General features: G+C 40.5%; 4 protein-coding genes across 4 annotated transcripts; 3 read left to right on the forward strand and 1 right to left on the reverse strand.

Annotated features, from left to right (window-relative positions):
- The first annotated feature begins 1,331 nt into the window (after positions 1-1,331).
- On the forward strand, positions 1,332-1,798 carry LOC102722198. The gene has a single exon (XM_006650459.2). The coding sequence runs from the start codon at positions 1,332-1,334 to the stop codon at positions 1,644-1,646; it is 315 nt and encodes a 104-aa protein (XP_006650522.1). The 3' UTR covers positions 1,647-1,798.
- An 805-nt stretch (positions 1,799-2,603) lies between these two features.
- LOC102721260 (lariat debranching enzyme) lies at positions 2,604-7,375 on the forward strand. Its single transcript, XM_006651702.3, has 10 exons — positions 2,604-2,727; positions 2,871-2,987; positions 3,671-3,828; positions 4,256-4,377; positions 4,544-4,737; positions 5,683-5,865; positions 5,967-6,085; positions 6,195-6,316; positions 6,625-6,705; positions 7,018-7,375. The coding sequence occupies exons 1-10, from the start codon at positions 2,722-2,724 to the stop codon at positions 7,122-7,124; spliced, it is 1,209 nt and encodes a 402-aa protein (XP_006651765.2). The 5' UTR covers positions 2,604-2,721; the 3' UTR covers positions 7,125-7,375.
- Positions 7,376-9,141: 1,766 nt separating this feature from the next.
- LOC102722477 (nucleolar GTP-binding protein 1-like) lies at positions 9,142-11,363 on the reverse strand. The gene is given in 3 exon segments (XM_015835172.1): positions 9,142-9,162; positions 9,300-10,178; positions 10,181-11,363. Coding segments are annotated over 2 exon segments (2,025 nt in total). The 3' UTR covers positions 9,142-9,162; positions 9,300-9,336.
- Positions 11,364-12,704: 1,341 nt separating this feature from the next.
- On the forward strand, positions 12,705-17,029 carry LOC102722754 (COMPASS-like H3K4 histone methylase component WDR5A). Its single transcript, XM_006650460.3, has 3 exons — positions 12,705-13,489; positions 15,788-16,096; positions 16,757-17,029. Exons 1-2 carry the CDS (start codon positions 12,842-12,844, stop codon positions 16,094-16,096), a joined length of 957 nt encoding a protein of 318 aa, XP_006650523.3. The 5' UTR covers positions 12,705-12,841; the 3' UTR covers positions 16,757-17,029.
- The last annotated feature ends 4,331 nt before the right edge of the window (positions 17,030-21,360 follow it).

Here is a 21,360-nt window from a genome sequence, read left to right on the forward strand (position 1 = left end):
GGAGCTTTTTTTAGTTCTTTATCACATCGAATGTTTGAATGTCAGTTAGGAGTATTAAATTTAGACTGATAACAAAACTAATTGTATAAATGAAGTCTATTTCATTAGACAAATTTTTTAAGCTTAATTAATCTACGATTAGCAAATATTTACTATAGCATCACGTTTGCTAATCATGGACTAATTAGGCTCAATAGGTTCGTCTTATGAAATAGTCTAAATATGAGGTAGGTTTTATTAATAGTCTATATTTAATAATTTTAATCACTGTCAAATATTAGATGTAAGGAGGAAAAAAAAAGCTGAGAGTACCACCCCTGACACGTCCATCAGCGTCTGTCACGGTCACCGTCGCGGTTTCGGCTGCATCTGACCGCGATTTCCACCTCTTCGCGCGCCCGTGGCGCTTTCGGAGGGCGTGGGCTCGGCACACGCCGGAGCTGACCACCCATCGCCTCGTGTGCGGGCCTGCGGCGGCGCGTCTGCCCCTCCTCCTCCTCCTCCCGCGAACCACAGGTTAAAAAAAATAGTCAGGATCGGAGAAAGGGCGGCGTGTGGTGGCACGTGCCGGCGTAGGAACGGCAACTGGCGTTGCATCCCCCGTTTGCGTTTCGCACGCACAGGCACACGGATGAGTAGTGGGGCTGCACAAGCCTTATCCACTTTTAGGAAACGGCTTGAGAGAGAGAGCGTTTCTGATCTTGCTCAAACCCAAACCTCACATGCACATTAGAAATTGGCAAAAGATACTACTAGTGACCACGAGAAACCAACAATTCAGCAGCCTCCCGGAAAAGCCGAAACGTTGCGGCTGCGCACCCAGTCTCCTGGGCCTCTTCCCACGGATTTGCGAAATTGCAAGTAGCGAAGCGAGTAGTGTCACCAACCAACCACGCCCAGACTCCGAAATTGGCAGATAGCCCACTGGTTTCCTCCAAAACCTCGGGCACACGCCGCCCGCCCGCCGTAACCCGTTCTCTATTTTTCACACGGATTCCGGATGATTATTTCACTTTTCTAGCAAAAAATACTATACAATATATTTATAAACAAAAAATAATTTATTAATAATATATATGTTCTTAATAATTTTAAACCAACTACTAAAAATAAAATACATACGATATAAACACATAATTAATCTTTTTTAAAAAATTGTATGTAACGATAAAGCATAAGCGGAATGAAGAGGGGGAGAGCTTTCGCCTGCATAAATAGGAAACCCCGCGCGCCCCCGGCGTTTCACCATTCGTCCGCAACTAATCAAGAACGCACCAATATAATCCACCTGCGATTCTGCCGCCCCAGCCCGAGGATTCGAAGCGAGAGCAATGGCCCCGACCGCGTCGATGCTCTTCCTGAGCTACCACCAGCTGCACAGGCCCGCGGTCGCGGCGCCGGCGCCGCCCAGCCGCGTCAAGGAGGAGGTGGAGAGCAATGGCGCTGCGGCCGCCGGCGGTCGCGTCCGGGTCAGCCTGAGCAGCGCGCTGTCCCTCCTCGCGCGGCGGTCGACGGAGGCGAAGACGCCGGAAGCGGCGCGGAAGACGGGAGAGGCCAGGCGAGGCGTCGGCGAGGGCGACGCAGAGGCGGCCACGCTGGAGAGCAGGTTCGAGGAGGCGCTCCGGCTCAGCTGCTGGTCCTCGTGAAGATCCAAATGCAAATCCAATTAGCTCTAGCACTTTGCATATATACTCATGTAGATAATCACACCTGGTAGTGCTGCCGCTGCTGCTGCTAATGTGCTAGTACGTACTACGAACCCTGTATTGTTGCTCTGTTCATGTACATGCTGCATCGATTCCCCTTACGAGTTTTTTCTTCCTCCGATTCTGCGCAATCCTGCCCTCCGCGAGTTCTTGGACCTGGCATACACTTGCCGGCGGCGATGGCAATGAGTTCGTCGATGATTTTTCACTCTTGCTGAGTCGCTGTTGGCTCGCTTGGATGGATGTGTCTCTGTGACGGAAGAATCGCTACAGCTAAAGAAATCATCAGAGTCGGTTGCAAATGGAACCGAAAAGAACAGCATTTGATCGATCGAGTTGGCAAATATGGTGGGCTTCAGGGATGGGCACGAATAGTTCCGTGCATAATCTGTGGTTCGTTATAAGCTGTGTTGTTCTGTTGTTTTCGATGAAAGACGAATGATAAAATATTATTAAATTTTTTATAGTATTTAATAGTATAAATAATAAAATTAATTACTATAAGTTTGAAAACTGTATTATAGAGATACAAGGCAATAATCTTTTATATAATTTTTTAAATATACCAAACGTGCACGTCAATTTTATATAGAATTTTTTAAAAAGATATATGCCGAATATGCACGCAAACTCAAGTGAAAAAACGGAGAGTAATTAATATATAGAATAACACAGCCGAAGTTTAAAATAAAGTACTCATCGCCTCATCAGCTCGACCCGTGCCCATCTCTGTAGTAGGCTTTCTGTCACCAAAAGATCAGTGTTGGGCTGAAAAAGCAAAGGCAGGCCCAAACGGCCCTGTTCTTATGGGCCTTACTATCGAATGGACGGGCCGGAATTCAGGCTACTATTACCGGCGTAGTGGCCACGTGGCCCACGTTTGACCCGTCCGTCGAGACTCCGCTTCCTCCGTCGCGGCGCGCGGCGGCAGAGCTCCGAGTCGCTCGCTCATCACGCCCCCTCCTCGGCTGCCTGCCCACCTCGCCGCCGGCTAGCGCAGTCGCCCCCGATCGCCATGAAGGTGGGTGAGGAGGAGGCGCCTCTTCTGTTCTCTTCCTTTTTTCCTTTCGCTCGCGGACGCGTTCTCGCCTCTCGGTTTCTGGCGGGGGCTCCTCTGCCTGCCATGTGCTCGACGTAATGCCTGGGTGGGTGGCGCTGGCGCAGATCGCGGTGGAGGGGTGCATGCACGGGGAGCTGGACAAGGTTTACGACACGCTGCGCGAGCTCGAGCAGGCTGACGGCGTCAAGATCGACCTCCTCCTCTGCTGCGGCGACTTCCAGGTGAGCAGGCCGCGGTTCGCTGCGCGCTTGTCGTTTTTGCTGCGGTTCTTTTTCTCTTTTTCTCTTGCTTATGTGGGAGGTTTGCGTAATTGGTGCGATTCCTACTGGACAGAGGTTCATGTAGTTTTGCGTTTTGTGAAAATTACCATTTATTGTGCTCAACATGGTTGGGATTTGGGAGTAGTAGTTGTTTAGTACTTTAGTTGGTGGTTTACTCGAACTGATAGGACCACCAAAGTAGTGTTAATTCTCTTCTAATCAAATAAAATGTTAAATCTTAATACTTCTCCTCTACTCCAACCATGTCTGTGAGATGAAGCACTTGCTTTCTAATACTCCAACAGTTCCTTGACTGATATTGTTGCAACTTTGACCACTAATATTTTTTAAATGATTAGATTATAATAAATAAAAATTTATTTTTTATGTTTAGTATGTAATATACTTTGATAACATGGCATATATTTACATATTTAGAGAAGTTTTTCAAAAAAGACAAATAATCAAAATTTAAATATGGATAGTGCTTGATGACGGGTATAACGAAATGGAAGGAGTATTTACTATGAATATGTACGAAAGTGGATAATATTAGCTAATGATCTCCCATGTTATGCTCATGCTCTGCCAATGTTCGGTAGTATTCTGCTACGTGTTAACATATACCTCACCTTTTGATGCAGGCCGTTAGGAACAACAATGATTTACAGTGTGTCAATGTCCCACAAAAGTATCGTCATATGAATTCATTTTGGAAGTACTACTCAGGACAAGCTGTTGCTCCATACCCAACAATCTTCATAGGTGGAAACCATGAAGCATCCAATTATTTATGGGAACTGTGAGTCTTTTTAATATATGTTTGATGCACCTCTTGCAATACAAAATTTTGGTCTCTCTTGGCTTGAGCGCTTAGGGTATATTCACTTCCACTTGATGACAAGTAATTGAGTGGGAGTGAAGAAATTGGTTGGTCTGTGTTGTAAGCTTTTCTGTAGCATATTATTGAGTTGGATTACACATGTCTAATGATCTACCTAGGAATTGCATGAAGTTTAATGCTGAATGAAACTTTCTTGAAATTAAAACTTTCTTTTGGATGAAAATACTTTTTGTTACGAAATATATACATGAAGGGGATAAAAAATGTCGCCCTTATTGGCTTTGTGGAGCTACACAATATATTTGACTCTAATTGTTTGTACTATTGATGTATCATTTTTGCTCATTTATTCCTGCTACTTTTGTTGTGGTCAAATGATTGACAGGTATTATGGAGGATGGGCAGCACCCAACATCTACTTTTTGGGGTTTGCTGGTGTTGTTAAGTTTGGAAACATTCGAATTGGTGGACTATCAGGAATATATAAGCAACAACATTATCACTTAGGCAAGTTTATTGATAATTTTTCTTGGGATAACTTGTGATATTTTTCAACTTTTATATCTGAAACATGTTTAAAGAGTAGAAGTCTAATGAAAACATGTCCTAAACTGTGGAGGTACACACCATTAAACTCTGATTACAGTATTTTAAACTTATGTTTCTTATGCAGGACACTATGAGAGGCCCCCATACAATGAAAGCACTATAAGGTCAGTGTACCATGTTAGGCATTACGATGTTCTCAAGTTAATGCATGTGAAGGAGCCTCTAGATATATTTATGTCACATGATTGGCCTCTGGGCATTACTGAGTATGGAAACTGGCAGAAGCTTATTCAGGAGAAAAGATTCTTCGAAGAAGAGGTAATGCCATCTTCCTTACAAAATTGCCTTTACATTAGAGAGTAAGCATTGAAACAACATTTTGCTATAACCTAATTGAACTATGAGAATGATCTCCTGCATTAACCATATGAAAACACCTCAGTAAAGTAATCTTTTTGAGCTAAGATACTGTGCATATTGTATTTTCAAATTCATAAACCAATGAGATTAATGACAGCTTTATGTATAATGCAAAATGCTTTTGGCATTCTTACATCCTTTCAATACATTTCTTAGGCCGCGTTCGGCATGCCCCCCTTAGTTAACTTATCTTCCTCGTTTTCCACACGCATGCTTTCCAAACTGCTAAACGGTGTATTTTTTGCAAAAAATTTCTATAAGAAAGTTGTTTTAAAAAATCATATTAATCTATTTTATATTTTTTTAATAATTAATAATTAATTAATCATGTACTAATCTATTACTACGTTTTGTGTGTCAGACATAAGTTAACTTACACCTTTGCTGCCGAACGCGGCCTTAATAGTCATGGTGCAATGAGATTACACTGGTCAGTTCCATTCCAAGCTTCCTTCCGTTCAGAATCTGGCTGCCACTTCTGCTTTCTGGCTCTGACTTACACAGTTTCACCTCCACTCTCTTACCGGCTTCCACCTCGTTCTCATTCCAGCTGGAGATCTGCTTTTATTCAGAGTCTTGAAAAACATTCATATGTGGAAAGCCAATCCTCAATGCACCAAACCTTGTATGCTGACAGCCTGACACTGTATAGCAGTAGTCTGACTGTTGTTATGAGGTTGTAGTCTTATTCTCCATGCATAATGTTTAACCCACTTTCTTACACAATAATGTTTAACCAACTTTCTTACACAAGACAAGTTTCAGGCTTCCCTAACACATAACTTCCAGGACTGTGTGTGCATCATTATATCATTATATTCATGATTTTCTTTATTATTTCAGGTCAAAAGGAGAACGCTAGGCAGCGAACCTGCAGCAAAACTACTAAACAAACTAAAACCGCCATACTGGTTTTCAGCTCATCTTCATTGCAAGTTTCCAGCTGTCATCCAACACGGGGAGGATGGACCTACAACTAAGTTTCTTGCCCTTGATAAATGCCTTCCTTGGCGGGGCTTTCTCCAGGTGCCCTTATTACCTGTTTCAGTTTTATGCTTTATCCTTGTAATAAGTTTTGCACTTTGCTGTACACATTTGTTTCTGAGAACTTGCCAATCCATTTTTAGGTGATAGACATTCCATCCGGTCCAGGACCACATGAGATCCGGTATGATGAAGAATGGCTCGCAATAACACGGAAATTCAACAGTGTTTTCCCCTTAACTCGAATGCCATTTATAATGCGGTCAGTGCTTAGCCGCGTATAATGTCTTTTGTTCTTTAGCGTGCAGTCAGTCTTTTGAAAATATCTAAAAATACTAAATTCAGAGCTTTTTAATTGTTTTGTTTTACAGGGATGAACAGGTTGACACTCAAGATGACCTGCAGTGGATTAGGGACAAGTTAAATGCTAGAGGGGCTAAGCCTATTGATTTTGTCCAGCCAGCCTCTCAAGCATCCAATCCCTCCATAGCAGGTGAGCTTTGATATACACATCCTAACTTTGTCAGAGATATGCCACTTCTCTCAAAAGTAGTAGTTAGGACAAACTGCACGGCACTCCATTAGTTTTGTGTTACATTGCAGTTCACATTCAACCAGTGGCGATTGCACAGAAAGTTAGAGACTAGAACAACAACTCCAACCATTTTCTTATAATCCATGTGATAACTCAAAAGTTTTTTTTTGCAAGAAATGTTTTACTTAAACCTGACCCAACTTAGCTTCTCGTTTCTTTTATGAATCTTCTGAACGTGCTTTAAGCTGCTCTCCTGTGTTACACAGTTCATTGCAGGAATCCACAAACTGAGTATTTTCTGCAGCTTCTAGATCTCCCGTATCTGCTGGACTCATCGAATTCTTATGGTATGTCTGATAAATGCTTATGGCTATATTTAACTGGACTTCATAAGCGCGGAGCCTAGAACTGGTAAAACATTTCCTATGTATGGTCTATGGACTATGGTTGGTTCAGCAAATCAGCAGGGTCTGAGGTAGTTAAAAACCAATGCATTTCTAATCATACAATCAATACTTTGACTTATCCTTGCTCAAATTGATTCCGTTACTGATTTCACATTAGTTATACTTAGCGAAAATATGGTATATAACACCCCAGATCTTCCTTTAGATATATCCTTAGTGGTAGTTTCTGAGTATTCAACCTTTTGGCGACAGGGGTCGATAGGAATGAGCCAAGCTCCTCCCAGACAGGACCACCACTTGATAATGACGACATAGAACTCCCTGACGATGAAGATGATGCGGCGGTCGATGATGACTGAAGAACTTAATGCCTGAAGTATATTGCATTACCTCCCTGTACCCGTAGCATTACCTCGGTAGAGAAATGGCTAGGTATCTTGACATGACGAACTGACGTGTAGACTGACAATTTACACTGCCTCTGTGCAGAAGAATGTTGAGATGAATCATTGGTGCTGCTTTTCATGAGATTTTTTTTTCCCGCCTTTTGTTTTTACATGGACACACCTCACATCAACACATGCTACCTTATTGGAAATTCGTAATGAATAAATCTCTAGATGTTTTTGTATAATTCTGTACTCGAGTCTGCTGCCCCAGCTACTTGCCTACATTCATTCTAAATTTTGCAAATTATCATTTAAACTAAGAAACAAACATATCTAAATGAATATCCACGTATAAATCAAATTAAGGTAAATATCCCCGTAGAAACAAGAAGTGCAACAAATTTTATGGATATTATATTCTTTACTCGTATTACCTCTATTTTATATAATCAGATGTTCTAGATCTCCCTAAATTCATATCGATGTCAATGAATCGGGACACGTATAAAACATATTAATTGATCTATGAATAAATCTAGATAAAGCTAAAATGTCTTATAATATGAAATGAATGTTGTAGCAAAACATGGTGCACTTATTTGGACTGGTGGTATTGGTTTAAAAAAATCATGTCAGTACTTGGTACTATTGTGTATGGGCCGTGTTAAGTTGATGAAATGCGTTTCTTTCTAACTAGTTAAATACCCGTGTCTTGCTATGGATTTTATGATGTGTTATCAAATTTTTATTTACTGTCACCACCACTACTCCTTTTTATAGGTGTATAGATACCGCCACCCCAGTACAAAGCTACAACCTTTTTTTTTTTCTCTCTCTCTCAGGAACAAAGGCTAAAGCTGCACATAAAGCCAATATGCAAAAATAAACAAGCATTTTTATTCACCCCGGTGGCAGCGTGGCAGAGATGAAACAATCATTTTCTGTAAAACAAACTGAGGAGCTCCATGGTTAACAAACCGTTTTAACTTGCAGTCATGAGCAACAAAATTCATGGTACTTGCAGTTAAGTGTGGTTTTGGTTACACAGCCACCTACTGCAAAGTCTTTTCACTTATGCTTATATTTATAAGTTAATATTTATTTTTTCAAACTTAATTTAGAGTAGATTTTAAGGGATTTTTAAGCGTTGTTTATTTTTAGCCTTGGCTTTTAGATCTCTAATTATATATATATATATATATATATATATAAAGTTTTATTTACAAATATTTTTTATTTTTAAATACACCGTTTAACGTTTTCGTGAAAAACCAAACAATCACTCTTAGTTTAGTGTAGCTGCTGGTAATGCCAGTTGCATCCAGTCAAGTTCAGGCTTTGCTATTATTACTTGACAGCCAAGAAATTTGATGCCGGATTAGAAAGGAGAAACAGAATGCTGTCTGTCTTATTCATGTATTACATCATAGAATCAAAACTCTAGCGCATACATAGCTACAATGGTATCTTGGCAATTTTACCATGCCAGTTTTTTTCTCCATTCTTCATGTGTATAAGCGTCATATGTAGCAGCAATTAGTTTGTAAAAGCTGCAGGTGAAGTACAGGCTATGGACATATCATGACTACTGTACCAGAAACATATCGAGCAAACTGCTCAAATGCATGCACATAATCCTAATAGGTTAGTCAAGGAAGATGCTCCAGTTCAACAAGCAGCATCGCATCTCAAACAGTAATACCGGGACAGCCAACTATGACTGGAATATAACAACAACAACGTCACCATGACAAGATTTTAATCATGGTAACATATAACGAAATTAAACCACTCCACCACTAATAATACTAAACAGACGTAATATTGTAGCGTAAAGCACCAACATAAGCTACCAAAACTATGTCTCAACAGAGGATGAAACGTGATACACAGCATCCCACCACACTTCAATATAGAAAATGGAGTCGAACAAGTCCTGCAGATTGGATAACGAGGCCTTCCCCCACCCAGTTTCTCATATACGGAAACTGCAATGATACTGCTCTTCCTATAAAATGAGTAGAAAATGAGTTTGATATCAGCCCAAAATAGTAGGGTTGAAAAACTATGAAAGCTATAATGACATAGATCTAATTAACCCAAAATAAGAATAGATAATATAGTGTTCAACATCCATGCATCAACCTGAAACCGGTGATGCCAGGTAACAGTGGTGATTTACCTATCGGCTGCTCGTCTTGCCTATAGAACGTTTTCCAGAGAATAGATGCTTTGGTTTTAAAGTTGGGATGACACGATCTGCCTCTCCCCGACGAGCTTCCTTGTTCCTGTTCTTCACGGAGTCCTTAGCTTTCTTAATTGCCTTCTTCTTCTGAGCAGAGTCCCTGAACCCTTCTCCAGGAACAACTTCCTCGGGTGCTCTTGATTTCGACCTAGACCTAGGCCTTGACATTGCTCGCAACTTCTTGGATTGCTGGCCATCTATATCCATATCGTCACCATCAATTCCAGCTCTGCTCAGTGACCTCTCACGCTTGCGACCTCTAGACTGACTGCGGGCTCGGTCCAAAGCTGCAGTAGGATCAAAACCCATGGATGAAAGTTGTCGGCCCATTCTATCAGTTGTGAATTTTCTGTCCTTGTCAAACTTTCTAGGAACAATAGGACTGCTTTCTGCAGTTCTCTTCTTCATTCTATGTTCCTGGATGAGCAATGCCTTCTTCTTTCTAATCTTACCCAAGATTTCACGCTGCTCTTCAGTTAATTCATGGCCATCAATCTGGAAAGCTTCATGTGCAGCTTCCTCTTCAAGGCGAAGACCCTCCTCTCTCTCCAACTCTTCACACCTCTGCAGTATATCTGGATCCAGAAAATCAGCAACATTATGCCCATCCAATATCTCATGCAGAATATCTTCCTTCCATTCATCATTGGCCAACATGTAATGCTTCTTGAGACTGACAGAATGGACCCCAGCACCTCCATTCTCATTCTCTAGGTCCTTCTCTAGTTTTCTTTCCAATTTCTTCTTTTCCTTTGCAGCAGCAGCATTTGCTCGAGCTCTAGAACAGCCTGAGGGATGCAAGGAGGCCTCTCCTTGTCATCACGAGGCTTTGGCATAGCAACATGAAACCTATTTAGGCAGTCATTGATCTTCTTTGATTTCATCTTGATTTCCACCCTTTGATCAAGAAGCCTCTCACATGCAGCATTTTTCACAGCTATCACACCCTCTTCTGTCAAAGTACTCATAGTCAACAAAACACCCTCTTCATTAGGTTCTCCACCATGAGCTATGGTCTTCGTAGCCTCTGCCTTCATCTCCATTACCAGCTTCATGTCCTCCTCAGACAGCTTTTCAAGAGGCTGCAAGTCTGTCTTATTGCACACAATGACTAGAGGCTTATTCATAAACAAGGACTTAATACTGTGGAAGAGTGCAGCTTGCTGAGCAATACTGTACCCACAAGACCCAGAGATGTCCAAGAAGAATAGCACAACAGCCCTCAAATGGACAAGAGCAGTGATACTACACATTTCTATGATGTTCCTGTCCTCAAAAGGCCGATCAAGGATTCCTGAAGTGTCAATCACTTGGTAGCGCAAATACTTGTAATCTGCATGACCAACGAACAGGGACTTTGTTGTGAAAGCATAAGGCTGGACATCTACATCTGCTCTTGTGATCTTGTTCATGAAATAGCTCTTCCCAACATTTGGATAGCCACAGATCAACAAAGTCCGGGTGTTTGGGTCTATAGATGGAAGCCTCGCCATGTGCTGCCTGATCTGCTCCAGATATGCCAAACTAGGACTGATCCGCTTAATGACAGTACACATGCGACCTAGTGCAGCAACCTTCAGGCACTTGCACCGGTACAGTGAGTCTCCATATTTGAGTAGCCTCAAGCAGTCCTTGGCTATCTTTGCAATGATATTTCGGGCAGTGTTGATCTGGCCTAAGGCAAGTTTGTAGTGATCTTTATTGTACAGAACATGAAGGAGATCACCATAGAAAGGATGGATGTCATCCAGCCTTGGGAACTCATCAATGACGGTGGAGAGCTTTTCATAGATGTTTGACTGGGTATACTTAACCTTCCGCATATAAAACTGCCGAATGCGGGAGATAGAATATCCCTTGTGGACCACAGTTGGTGTTTGCCTCTGGGTGCGGGACAAGATGATGTCAATGAAATCCTTCCCAGGAGGAACAACGTTGATTCGCTTGAAATTGTATTGCACCATTTTGTTGATATTTCAGATTACTTTCTGTAATAAAAAAAACAATGAAATGAAATCAATACAGGATAACAGGAAAAATTTGCAAAGAATTTCAGAAATAAGATAATTGGAATCCATTGCACTGAAAATAATAGAGAACAAATTTCACAAAGCACCAAACCGTAGTATACACCACTCTGCAACTTAAATCCCCAGGCATAATCCGGTAAATCTTAAAAATATTAGACAAAATGGAACCTCCAATTTATTTGTGCAACTCAAGGCACAAGTAACACAACGTAACAAGATACCACAAACAAAAACAAAAATAAAAATAGATTGCATATAACCCTGAGCACCAGTAACAGCCTACTGAGAGATAATATAGAACTTGTTGCACATATCATAGGCCAACTCTCCCTCTTTGTCTATAGTTCTATACTCCTATAAAAAAAATGGAGTGGTGCTAATGAATCTGCAACCCGCCTGCCACCCGCACTTCATCTTTTTATGGATTGCTCCTGGAACATTCTAATACTACAGTCTTACATACAGGATTTTTATCTGTTAGACTCTACTTATGTGCCTTTTTTAAAATCACCATAACATGGAAAGTCTAAGATATTTGTGTATATATGTAACGAACAAGTTCATCTCACAATTAACATGTGCAAACACTATAAAGTTCTATTGTAACAAAGAATGAATAACATACTTGACACAAAAGGTCATATTGTTTGTTTTGAACCATATAGGGACATGAGTAGTCCATTTTTTAAGCCATTGCAAAACGGTGAGCATTTTGTCAGTAATATGGCAATCAATAGAAGCACACTTTTCCACCACCCGCTTGCATGGACTGTAATCAACACGAGGGACAGATGTTTTCCTGACCAACTAATAACATGATCAACCGAAAACGACCGTGTAAAATTCCGATTAATCCATCAATCGCACGGATATCGGCGATACTAGACGCAGCATACACAACGCGCATGAGCAGAGCAGGTACAACAACGGAGATAAAGGGGCTTTACCTAAGTCTTGAGGCCGCCGCAGCGGCGGCGGCGGAGGGCGGACGGGCGGCCGGACGGGGGGGGGGGGGGGGAGAACCTCGGGGAGGGTTTCTCCCGAGGCTCCGGTACTCTGCTCTTGTATGGGGCACTGGGCTTTCATGGGCCGTAGGGCCCACTAAACCACGGCCCGCGAGTACCCACCCACCCGAACTCACCGAAGGCGGGTTTTTGCCACGATTTTTATAACAAATTTGTCACTAGACTTATCTGTCATAGACTCATGATGGTCCCATATCATAGATTTATGGTGGCAGATCTGTTTTCGTCATTCGTAAGAGATGCGAAAAAAAAAAAAAAGTTAAATTTCTCGGCGGCCGCTCCACCGAGCCGTCACGGAGGAGGAGGGAGACGAGGGATTTTCCCACTCGCCGGAATTCCAAAACCCCAAACCCTCTCCCCATCTCCATCTCCGGTGTGGGGGCGGCAATGGCGGCGGAGGAGGACAGCCCGGGGTATGCGCTGCGCGCGACGCTGGCGGGGCACCGCCGCGCGGTGTCCGCCGTCAAGTTCTCCCCGGACGGCCGCCTCCTCGCGTCGGCGTCCGCCGACAAGCTGCTCCGCGTCTGGAGCACCTCCGACCTCTCCCCCGTCGCGGAGCTCGCGGGGCACGGGGAGGGGGTGTCCGACCTCGCCTTCTCCCCCGACGGCCGCCTCATCGCCTCCGCCTCCGACGACCGCACCGTCCGCATCTGGGACCTCGGCGACGGCGGCGAGCCCCGCCTCATGAAGACGCTGACCGGACACACCAACTACGCCTTCTGCGTCGCCTTCAGCCCCCACGGGAACATGCTCGCCTCGGGCTCCTTTGACGAGACGGTGCGCGTGTGGGAGGTCAGGTCGGGGAGGTGCCTCCGCGTGCTGCCGGCCCACTCCGAGCCCGTCACCGCCGTCGACTTCAACCGCGACGGGGCCATGATTGTGTCCGGGAGCTACGACGGCCTCTGCCGCATATGGGACTCCGCCACCGGCCACTGCATCAAGACTCTCATCGACGACGAGAGCCCGCCGGTGTCCTTCGCCAAGTTCTCGCCCAACGGGAAGTTCGTGCTTGCGGCCACTCTTGATAGCAAGCTGGTGAGTTATTCAAAAATGTTCCCTCAACTTGCAGCACATGTGAAAAATGCATGTGTTATGTGAATATATTCGCTCTATGCTTGATCAGAATGTGAAACTTAAAATTAGTAACAGTCATAGGATTGGAAATTTGGAGTGCTAGACAAATTAATTCGTTGTTGATAGCAGCCGATTGGGTGCTTGCCAGAATGGATTGACTGCAAACTAAGGGCTTGTTGTTTGTCCAGTGAGAAGGCTGCAAATGAAGGCATAATGAGGGTATTTATAGGATCTGTTTTGACTAGTTATGTTATGTCAGCTACTGTTGTCGTGTCGGTGCCGTGTATGACTTGTTGGGGTCAAGACGGTAATTTTTAATTTAAGATTATGTTGTTTTACATTTTCGATCTTTGGGATTATATGCTATATTTGGAATCCCTTGAGATGCCAACATTTTGACCTGAGCTTAATTAGAGATTACATGGGCAGTGTCGTTGAAGTTTGGGGTTGATAGCAGTATGGTATTGGCTGATTTTCAAAGTGGGCATATTGTAAAAGAAGACCTTAGTGCTTACAGTGGGCTCCTTTGTTGGAGCTTACTTTGTGGAGTTTAAGATGATACTTATGATCTTATAATGCCTTTTTGTCATAGCCATTATGCCTTCTAATATCAGTCATATATTGATGGCCGATAATTAAATCCTTTATGTTATGTGTAGCCTTGGAGCCATATGATGCTTTTTTGGGATCCCTTGAGGTGCCATCGAGGTGATCTGATCTTAAGATCATGGTACCATGTCCATGTTGAATCACTACATCCTAGCTCTTCGAAAAAGTTGGGTATATGGAAATAGATCTCTACATCGTAGTTCTTGGAAAAAGTTGGCTATATGGAGATGAAACGTCCTTGTAGCCTTGTAATGCTACAAGAGCATCTTTTAGGGAGGTAGGATGAAATCAATAGTATTCGACAACATCACTGCCACAACATGCACACATGATCTTGCAGTTGTGTAGATGTGTGCCATCTCTATGTTGTTGTAGTACTTGCAATGCTTACAAATGATGCTGCTTTAGTAGACTGGTGTGTTGTCAAAGAAAATTTGACTTTCAAGTAGTTTGAAACTGCATTGTTTTGTAGTGTTGTCTGGAATCTTGAGGTAGTGCCAGTGAGCCTGGAAACCTAGAAATGGCAGTAGTGACTAGCCGCAGGTGCAATTTGGGTTTCCTCATGATGTACTTGAGCCAGTGGTTTGGTATTGACCTCTTACCATGATCTTAACATGGCTAGAATGCATTCAATATGTAATACACAAATTATATATGATGCTTATTTGTATCTAACTAATATCTTTCTCTGTGCTGAAATATTGTAAAAGACAATTATAAATGCTTGCTTGGTGCATTCTCAAATTCTGACAGTTATACAGGTACTTTTAAAATTAACCATATTGCCATCTTACAGACACGGTGAATTGCAACTATTGTTATTCTTACATATCATTTTGTTTATATTCTGAAATGTAGTTATTTCTTAAAATATAATGTTAAACATCTTCCTGCATGAAAGAGGAAACTTCATGCAGCTGTTTTTTCTTTTCTAGTGCTTATTCGAGAACCTCCCCTGAGGATCCTGTCCCTGCTTTGACAATGGTTGAAGCAACTTATCAGTTATCAAACTGGACCGATCCTCTTGTATCATCTGTGTCTGAATCCCCACTTGGTTTTTTTAATTTGTTAAGTGATTTACAGTATACTAGGCCCTTCCAGTAATCTGAGCAACCTCCAGTAATAACAGAGACAATCCTGACCATCTGATAATATCCACAGTTTCTAGAGTCAATTCTTAGTACCATTCCTCAAGAAACTGGAGCCAACTATCAGCAAGGGTACTACACCCATATCCTAAACAGTAATTTCTGCAAATTGTGGCGAAGGAAATAAACTAAAATAAGTTCTCATGTTTAACATTGTCTCAAGAGGCTAAATTGTAGTGTCATTTAGCAGAGCGCATTGCTCTTAGGCCTTGCTGTGTACATGTATATACTCTTGCTGCTTAACTCAGTAGAGTCCTTTGTGTACAACTGAAATATTATACAGTGATTACGTGACACCAATCCCAACATTACTAAACCATTTTATGTGCAACTAAATAGATTTATGTAATGCATCGATACTTTAGCATTAGCTGCTGCCTGCTGGAAGTCTTTTACCTGACGTATCAATATTGAATTTGTGATGCTTGTTCAGGTGTCTGCAGCCTACTTAGATGTACTTTGTCTCACAAGAGCATTTCTAACATAATGTTTATTTATGCAGAGGCTCTGGAATTTTTCAGCTGGGAAATTTCTCAAGACATACACTGGCCATGTGAACACAAAATACTGCATTCCAGCAGCATTTTCAATCACCAATGGCAAGTATATTGTCAGTGGCTCAGAGGATAAGTGTGTCTACATATGGGATCTTCAAACAAGAAAGATTTTGCAGAAATTGGAAGGTCATACAGACACAGTCATCGCCGTGTCATGCCACCCCAATGAAAACATGATTGCATCAGGAGGACTTGACAGCGATAAGACAGTGAAAGTATGGGCCCAAAAGGAAGAAGATCAAATGGAAATCTAAGTGAGTTCTTATTGTCCTGGTTGTCATGTAACCTGACTGATGATGGTTGAAAGCTACTTAGCTTCCGGACTAATTATAGATTGGTGCGGTGGGGAATGTTATTGGATGTTGCTTTATCAGCTTCACTCCTGGCTTCCTGGGTTGTGTTCTGGTCTTCTGGAGAACTATTAATGGGATGGTTGTAACAAAGCCTGGGATAAAGAATTCTTAAACTCGATCTACTCCCTTTTCTAGGTTATCTGACTCTATGTGATGTTACTATGCTTATGGAAGTGTAAAATAAATTGTTCATAGGAGTAGGGTGTTGCTTGTTGGGTACCTGGTCTTTTTAGTTGGGCTTACATATGATCTATGCTACCATTGGCCCCTTCTATTTTTCCTGCATGTTGGCTACTTCATTTTCATTCATGCACGATAAGATTTACAGTTGTTTGACTTAGCATTGGCAATTGAGACGAATCATTTCTCTGAATAATGGAGCTCACCCTAAAATAAATAAAAGAACAAAGGATCATCTGCTGGGAATCTGGGATTGGGCATAGCTGAGCACTTTCTGTGCAATAGATGCGCAATGTTTTCCAAATACATGAATTTATATTTATTTAACCTGCCTTGGGCTACTTGTTTGGTGAATAATCAGATTTTCCTCATTCCTGGCAGGTTGAAGGACTCATACATTGAGCTTACCATCTCACCATGTTCAACCATCACTTAACCCTGAGACAAAAGCAACTTCGTCCACTTTCTATAATGGTAGTAAAATGACAGCACGAAAATGTGCTTTCTTGCTACTGCTAACTTGACAAAGTATCATGCTGTGTCTGCCTTGCCGGCTTGCGGATTAGCAGTCTCATGAATTCAGATCAATTGTGTATGGTTGTTCCTGAACACAAACAGTGTTCTTTTTTTGGGTACCATTTCATTGGGCACCTAGGAATGAATGACTCGTCCCCATTATTTTTGAGACAGTGAAGCATGGATTGGCCTTATTATTGACAGCAACTAGATGATGGTCCATAGGGAAGGGGGCATGGGGCCTTTCAGATAACTAGATAAGATGTGGTCTGTCCATCTCCCTCCAGCAAAAGCTGTCCTTTCTACTGCAATTTCTGCCCCTTCAAAAAAAATTATGGAAAGCTATTGGTCACCTTCATATCACTTTCATCTTGCCTTTGTCTTGCCATCATCTTTCATTTGGTCCCTTTTTTTCTATGGAGGTGTTTCCCTTGGTCCCTTGTGACATTATTGGCTTGTGTGATGTGCTCGTCCCCCGAGTAAATTACAACGTGGAAAACGTTGTCGAGCATGGTGATAGAATTGGCCTCAGGAAGTTGAGATTGATTTTTTTTCTCAATAATCTGCTTCTCCTGGCTTTCAGGTCACGTGTAATACTCCCTCCGTTTCATGATGTAAGATGTTTTACTTTTTTACTTGTAATATTTGACTATTTGTCTTATTAAAAAATTATGAAAATATTATTTCTTTTGCTTGTGACTCACTTTATTATCAAAAGAACTTTAAACCTGACTTGTAATTTTTTATATTTATACTAAATTTTTAAATAAAACGAATGGTTAAACGTTACAACAAGAAAATCAAACATCTTACGTTCAACTACTACTAGAAACCAAAGAATACGGGACTAATTCTATACCGAGTTACTAACACTCGCTCAATATCCATTATTATACATCGAGGTCTCTCTCTAGCCAACTTTGTTAGATTATTCCCTTGTTGATTGACATTTCTGTAGAACTAATCATGGGTCCTTTGTGCTGCTGTGTTGTTATGCTAGCTACTGTCTGCATGTGATTCATTGTCGACATGTCATTCTTGTAGATCAGGGATCCGGTGCTGAGGCACTCTTGGTTTCGTCGTGATGCTAATTGCTGGCGCTAATTGCTTTCAAGACCTTTTAAGCATATACTTTTTGTTGTTGCAAGCAACGGGGATTGTCATTGCTTAGCTAACCATGCATGTGCTGCATACAAAACTAATGGAGTAATCAACAATGTCGATCCGTTTTACTTAAAAGACCGCTCACAAGTTGTCTGTCACCATGTGCCACAATGACATGAACTCGTGCACGTCCATTGGATGGTTTTTTTTAATCGTGTCTCCCCGTTTATTTGATCTGTCACATCTCTCAGGTTTTTAAAAGGGAAGAATCCAGGCTCCAGCTTAAATATTTCAGCCTTTCGGAGATCTAGTGTGTTTTTCTTTTCAAATATAAGAAAAAAGCACGTCTTTCATATCAAAGATAATAGAATATTGTAGATATTAAACTGGTGTATTTCACGAAAATCTGCATTGTGGACAATTTTCTTTCACAAGTAGTTTTGCTATTTGTCTGTCACCAATTTATTTTTCTTACCTTTTTTTATTAAAAAAATATATCCAAAACGGGTATACACAGCCAATTTTCTTAGTTGTTAGTTAAGTAAACTTGCATAATGATTAATTAAATTTGTGCAATCTAAAAACCTATAACTCGACTCTAGTATAAATTAAGTGACTTGGTTTTCTCTGTTAAAATCTATTGTTTCATATTAGTAACATCTACAGTAAAGTTATAACATTATTTGTTTCATCCTAACAAAAGGTAGATTGATACCTAAGTTTTAATCAACAGAAGTGAACTATAGAAAAAAAAAATACCAGTCACTTGACAAAGGATCTCCCTTTATTCCCAAAAGCTTAGTCATATGCATGGGAATCGGATGGCATTACGTATATTTATTTAATGATATCAAAAAGGACAGTTCCAATGCAAGTAAGTTGCTTAAAGCATCTCTAATGCTTCAGTTCATGTCCTGCTTTGCATTTTGCAACTTGGGCTCTTGCATTGAGGGCATATCCATGAGATATGCCGCTGGTGTTCAAGAAAAAAATAACAGAGAGAGTTGCCACTATTTGCTACTAGTATTGCTTCTGAAGAAACCGAACAGACAACATCTGTATCTGTTTCAGAGGAAAGGTATACTCATGGCATATTCAGGGCTCATGGCATTTGATCATGAACAGAACAGTGTAGTTGGCCTTAACATTTTGGATCCTGTACAGCTCTTCATTGTTAATTTTCTACTCACTCCGTTTCGTAATATAAGATGTTTGACTTTTTTCTTGTAATGTTTGACCATTTGTGTTATTCAAAAAATTATGAAAATATCATTTATTTTGCTTGGAAAAGTATAGAAACTCACTTTATTATTAAAAGAACTTTAAACATAACTTGTCATTTTTATATATATACTAAATTTTTAAATAAAATAAATAATCAAATATTACAATCAAATAAATCAAACATCTTATATTATAAAACGGACGGAGTGCTACTGTATATCAGAACGTGGTGTGCTAGCAAGGAGCAATCTCTGAGCCCCAGATGGGCTGATCCGCTGATGCGTAGAGCTCAGGCTACCATCCACTGTGCACACGGCACAGCATCATTTAGCATTATAATATTATCCTCTAGTGGCAAGCTATCGCCTATCAGATGTGAACTGCACTGTTTTTTGCCTTTACCTGCACGATACCTATTGCCATCCTCCAGCTAGACTGACCAGTATTGCATTGGTAATGTCACTCAATTAGTGCAAATTGCCATGTTAATTTTATTATGAGTCTGATATTATTTACACAGCTTAATATTGGGAAGGCGTTTTCATGGCGGTGACCTATTGTTAGGGTTCCTTTTAAACGCAAGACTAAAAATAAATATAAGAATAAGAAAAACACATGGTTTTAATGGGTTGTACTCCCTCCGTCCCACAGTAAACTAACTCTTCAGTTCCTGTTTCTAGCGTTTGACCATTCGTCTTATTTAAAATTTTTTAAGAAATTGAAAAAAAATTAGTCACATGTTAAGTCCAATTCATGATTTACTATCTAATAAAACAAAAATATTAATCATAAATTTTTTTGATAAGATGAAGAGTTAAACGTTATAGGTAAAAAGTGAAAATTTGGTTTATTTTAGGATGGAAGGAGTAAGTTCAAATAGAGAACTATAAAGCATAGAAAAATGTATAATTGATCATTTAAATACACATTATGAATCGAATGAGAGAGATTAGACTCACTAAAATTTGCAATAGGTTTGAGCTCTTACAAACGTTTATGCAAAAGCTCTATAGGATTGTCCATTTAGAAACCTCAAAGGAAAGGATATGATTCTCGTTTTACATTTTTTCTTTTTCAATGGATTGAAATACTCATATTTTCTATGTTTTTCTTACATATCAAAAGGGCATTAATGGTTCAAAAGTGAAGCCCGAGAAAATAAAGCAACAAGAACCCTCTAATTATTTCTAAAAATCAAACTTCGTGGTGGCTTGCAAGTACTAGCGCCCGAAGAAACAACCCGCAAAAACTTCTGGTCGCCAGTTAGGCCCTCTTTGATCTGTAGTAAAATATAGAAAAATTGGAGGATTTTAATCCAATTGAAAAAATTCAAAGAAGAAGTTTGAAATAAAGAATTGAATTATACCATTTTCTTTAAAATTTCCTATGGAATGGTCAATCATATAGATATGTTTGGAGGAAAATAAGCATAAGGTTGTAGCTCAAGTTTTCTTCCTCTTGTAACTACAAATTCATGTGTTTCTCATATATATCCATGAAAATATAGTTCTAAAACTTTTTATGCATTTTTAATTATTTCAGAAATTTAATGGATATTGCATTCTATTTTTATGTTTTTCTGATCATGATATAGTTTTGCACATACTATGAGCATGCTATTGGGCTAGGCCTCGCTACGAATCAATTCAGTAGTGGGACATTTGTGAAAGCTATAGAATTCTAGGAAACCAAAAGGGTAAATACGTTTACCAATTACACCCTCATCTCAGAAAAATCAACTTTTTTTACTACAAATATGGATGAACATATGTCCATATTCAAAGTCAAGAGTTTATTCTTTTTTGGACAAGAAGAGAATTTTGAACGTGCATAAAAATATCTATGCGTGGATTAACTTCAATCCATGAAGTCTAGACATAGATCATCACTGCATTCACTGCCACTGACTTTTGAGCCCTTGTCGTCCTCTAGGCTTACTACATCCTGTCCTATAATTCTTGTTGTCTTCAATAAGTATGTACTCAAAATTTTAAAACTTTAATTATTAATAATTTTAAATATTAAGTTTGAAAACATTAGGACAATGTATAGATGTGTCATAAATAGTACTTTAATAAAATTAAACACTTATTTGGGGGGTGTGTGTGTGTGTATATATATAGGAGAATTATAATCCAATA

The sequence above is a fragment of the Oryza brachyantha genome, chromosome 3, assembly GCF_000231095.2.
Source record: "Oryza brachyantha chromosome 3, ObraRS2, whole genome shotgun sequence".
NCBI lineage: Eukaryota > Viridiplantae > Streptophyta > Magnoliopsida > Poales > Poaceae > Oryza > Oryza brachyantha.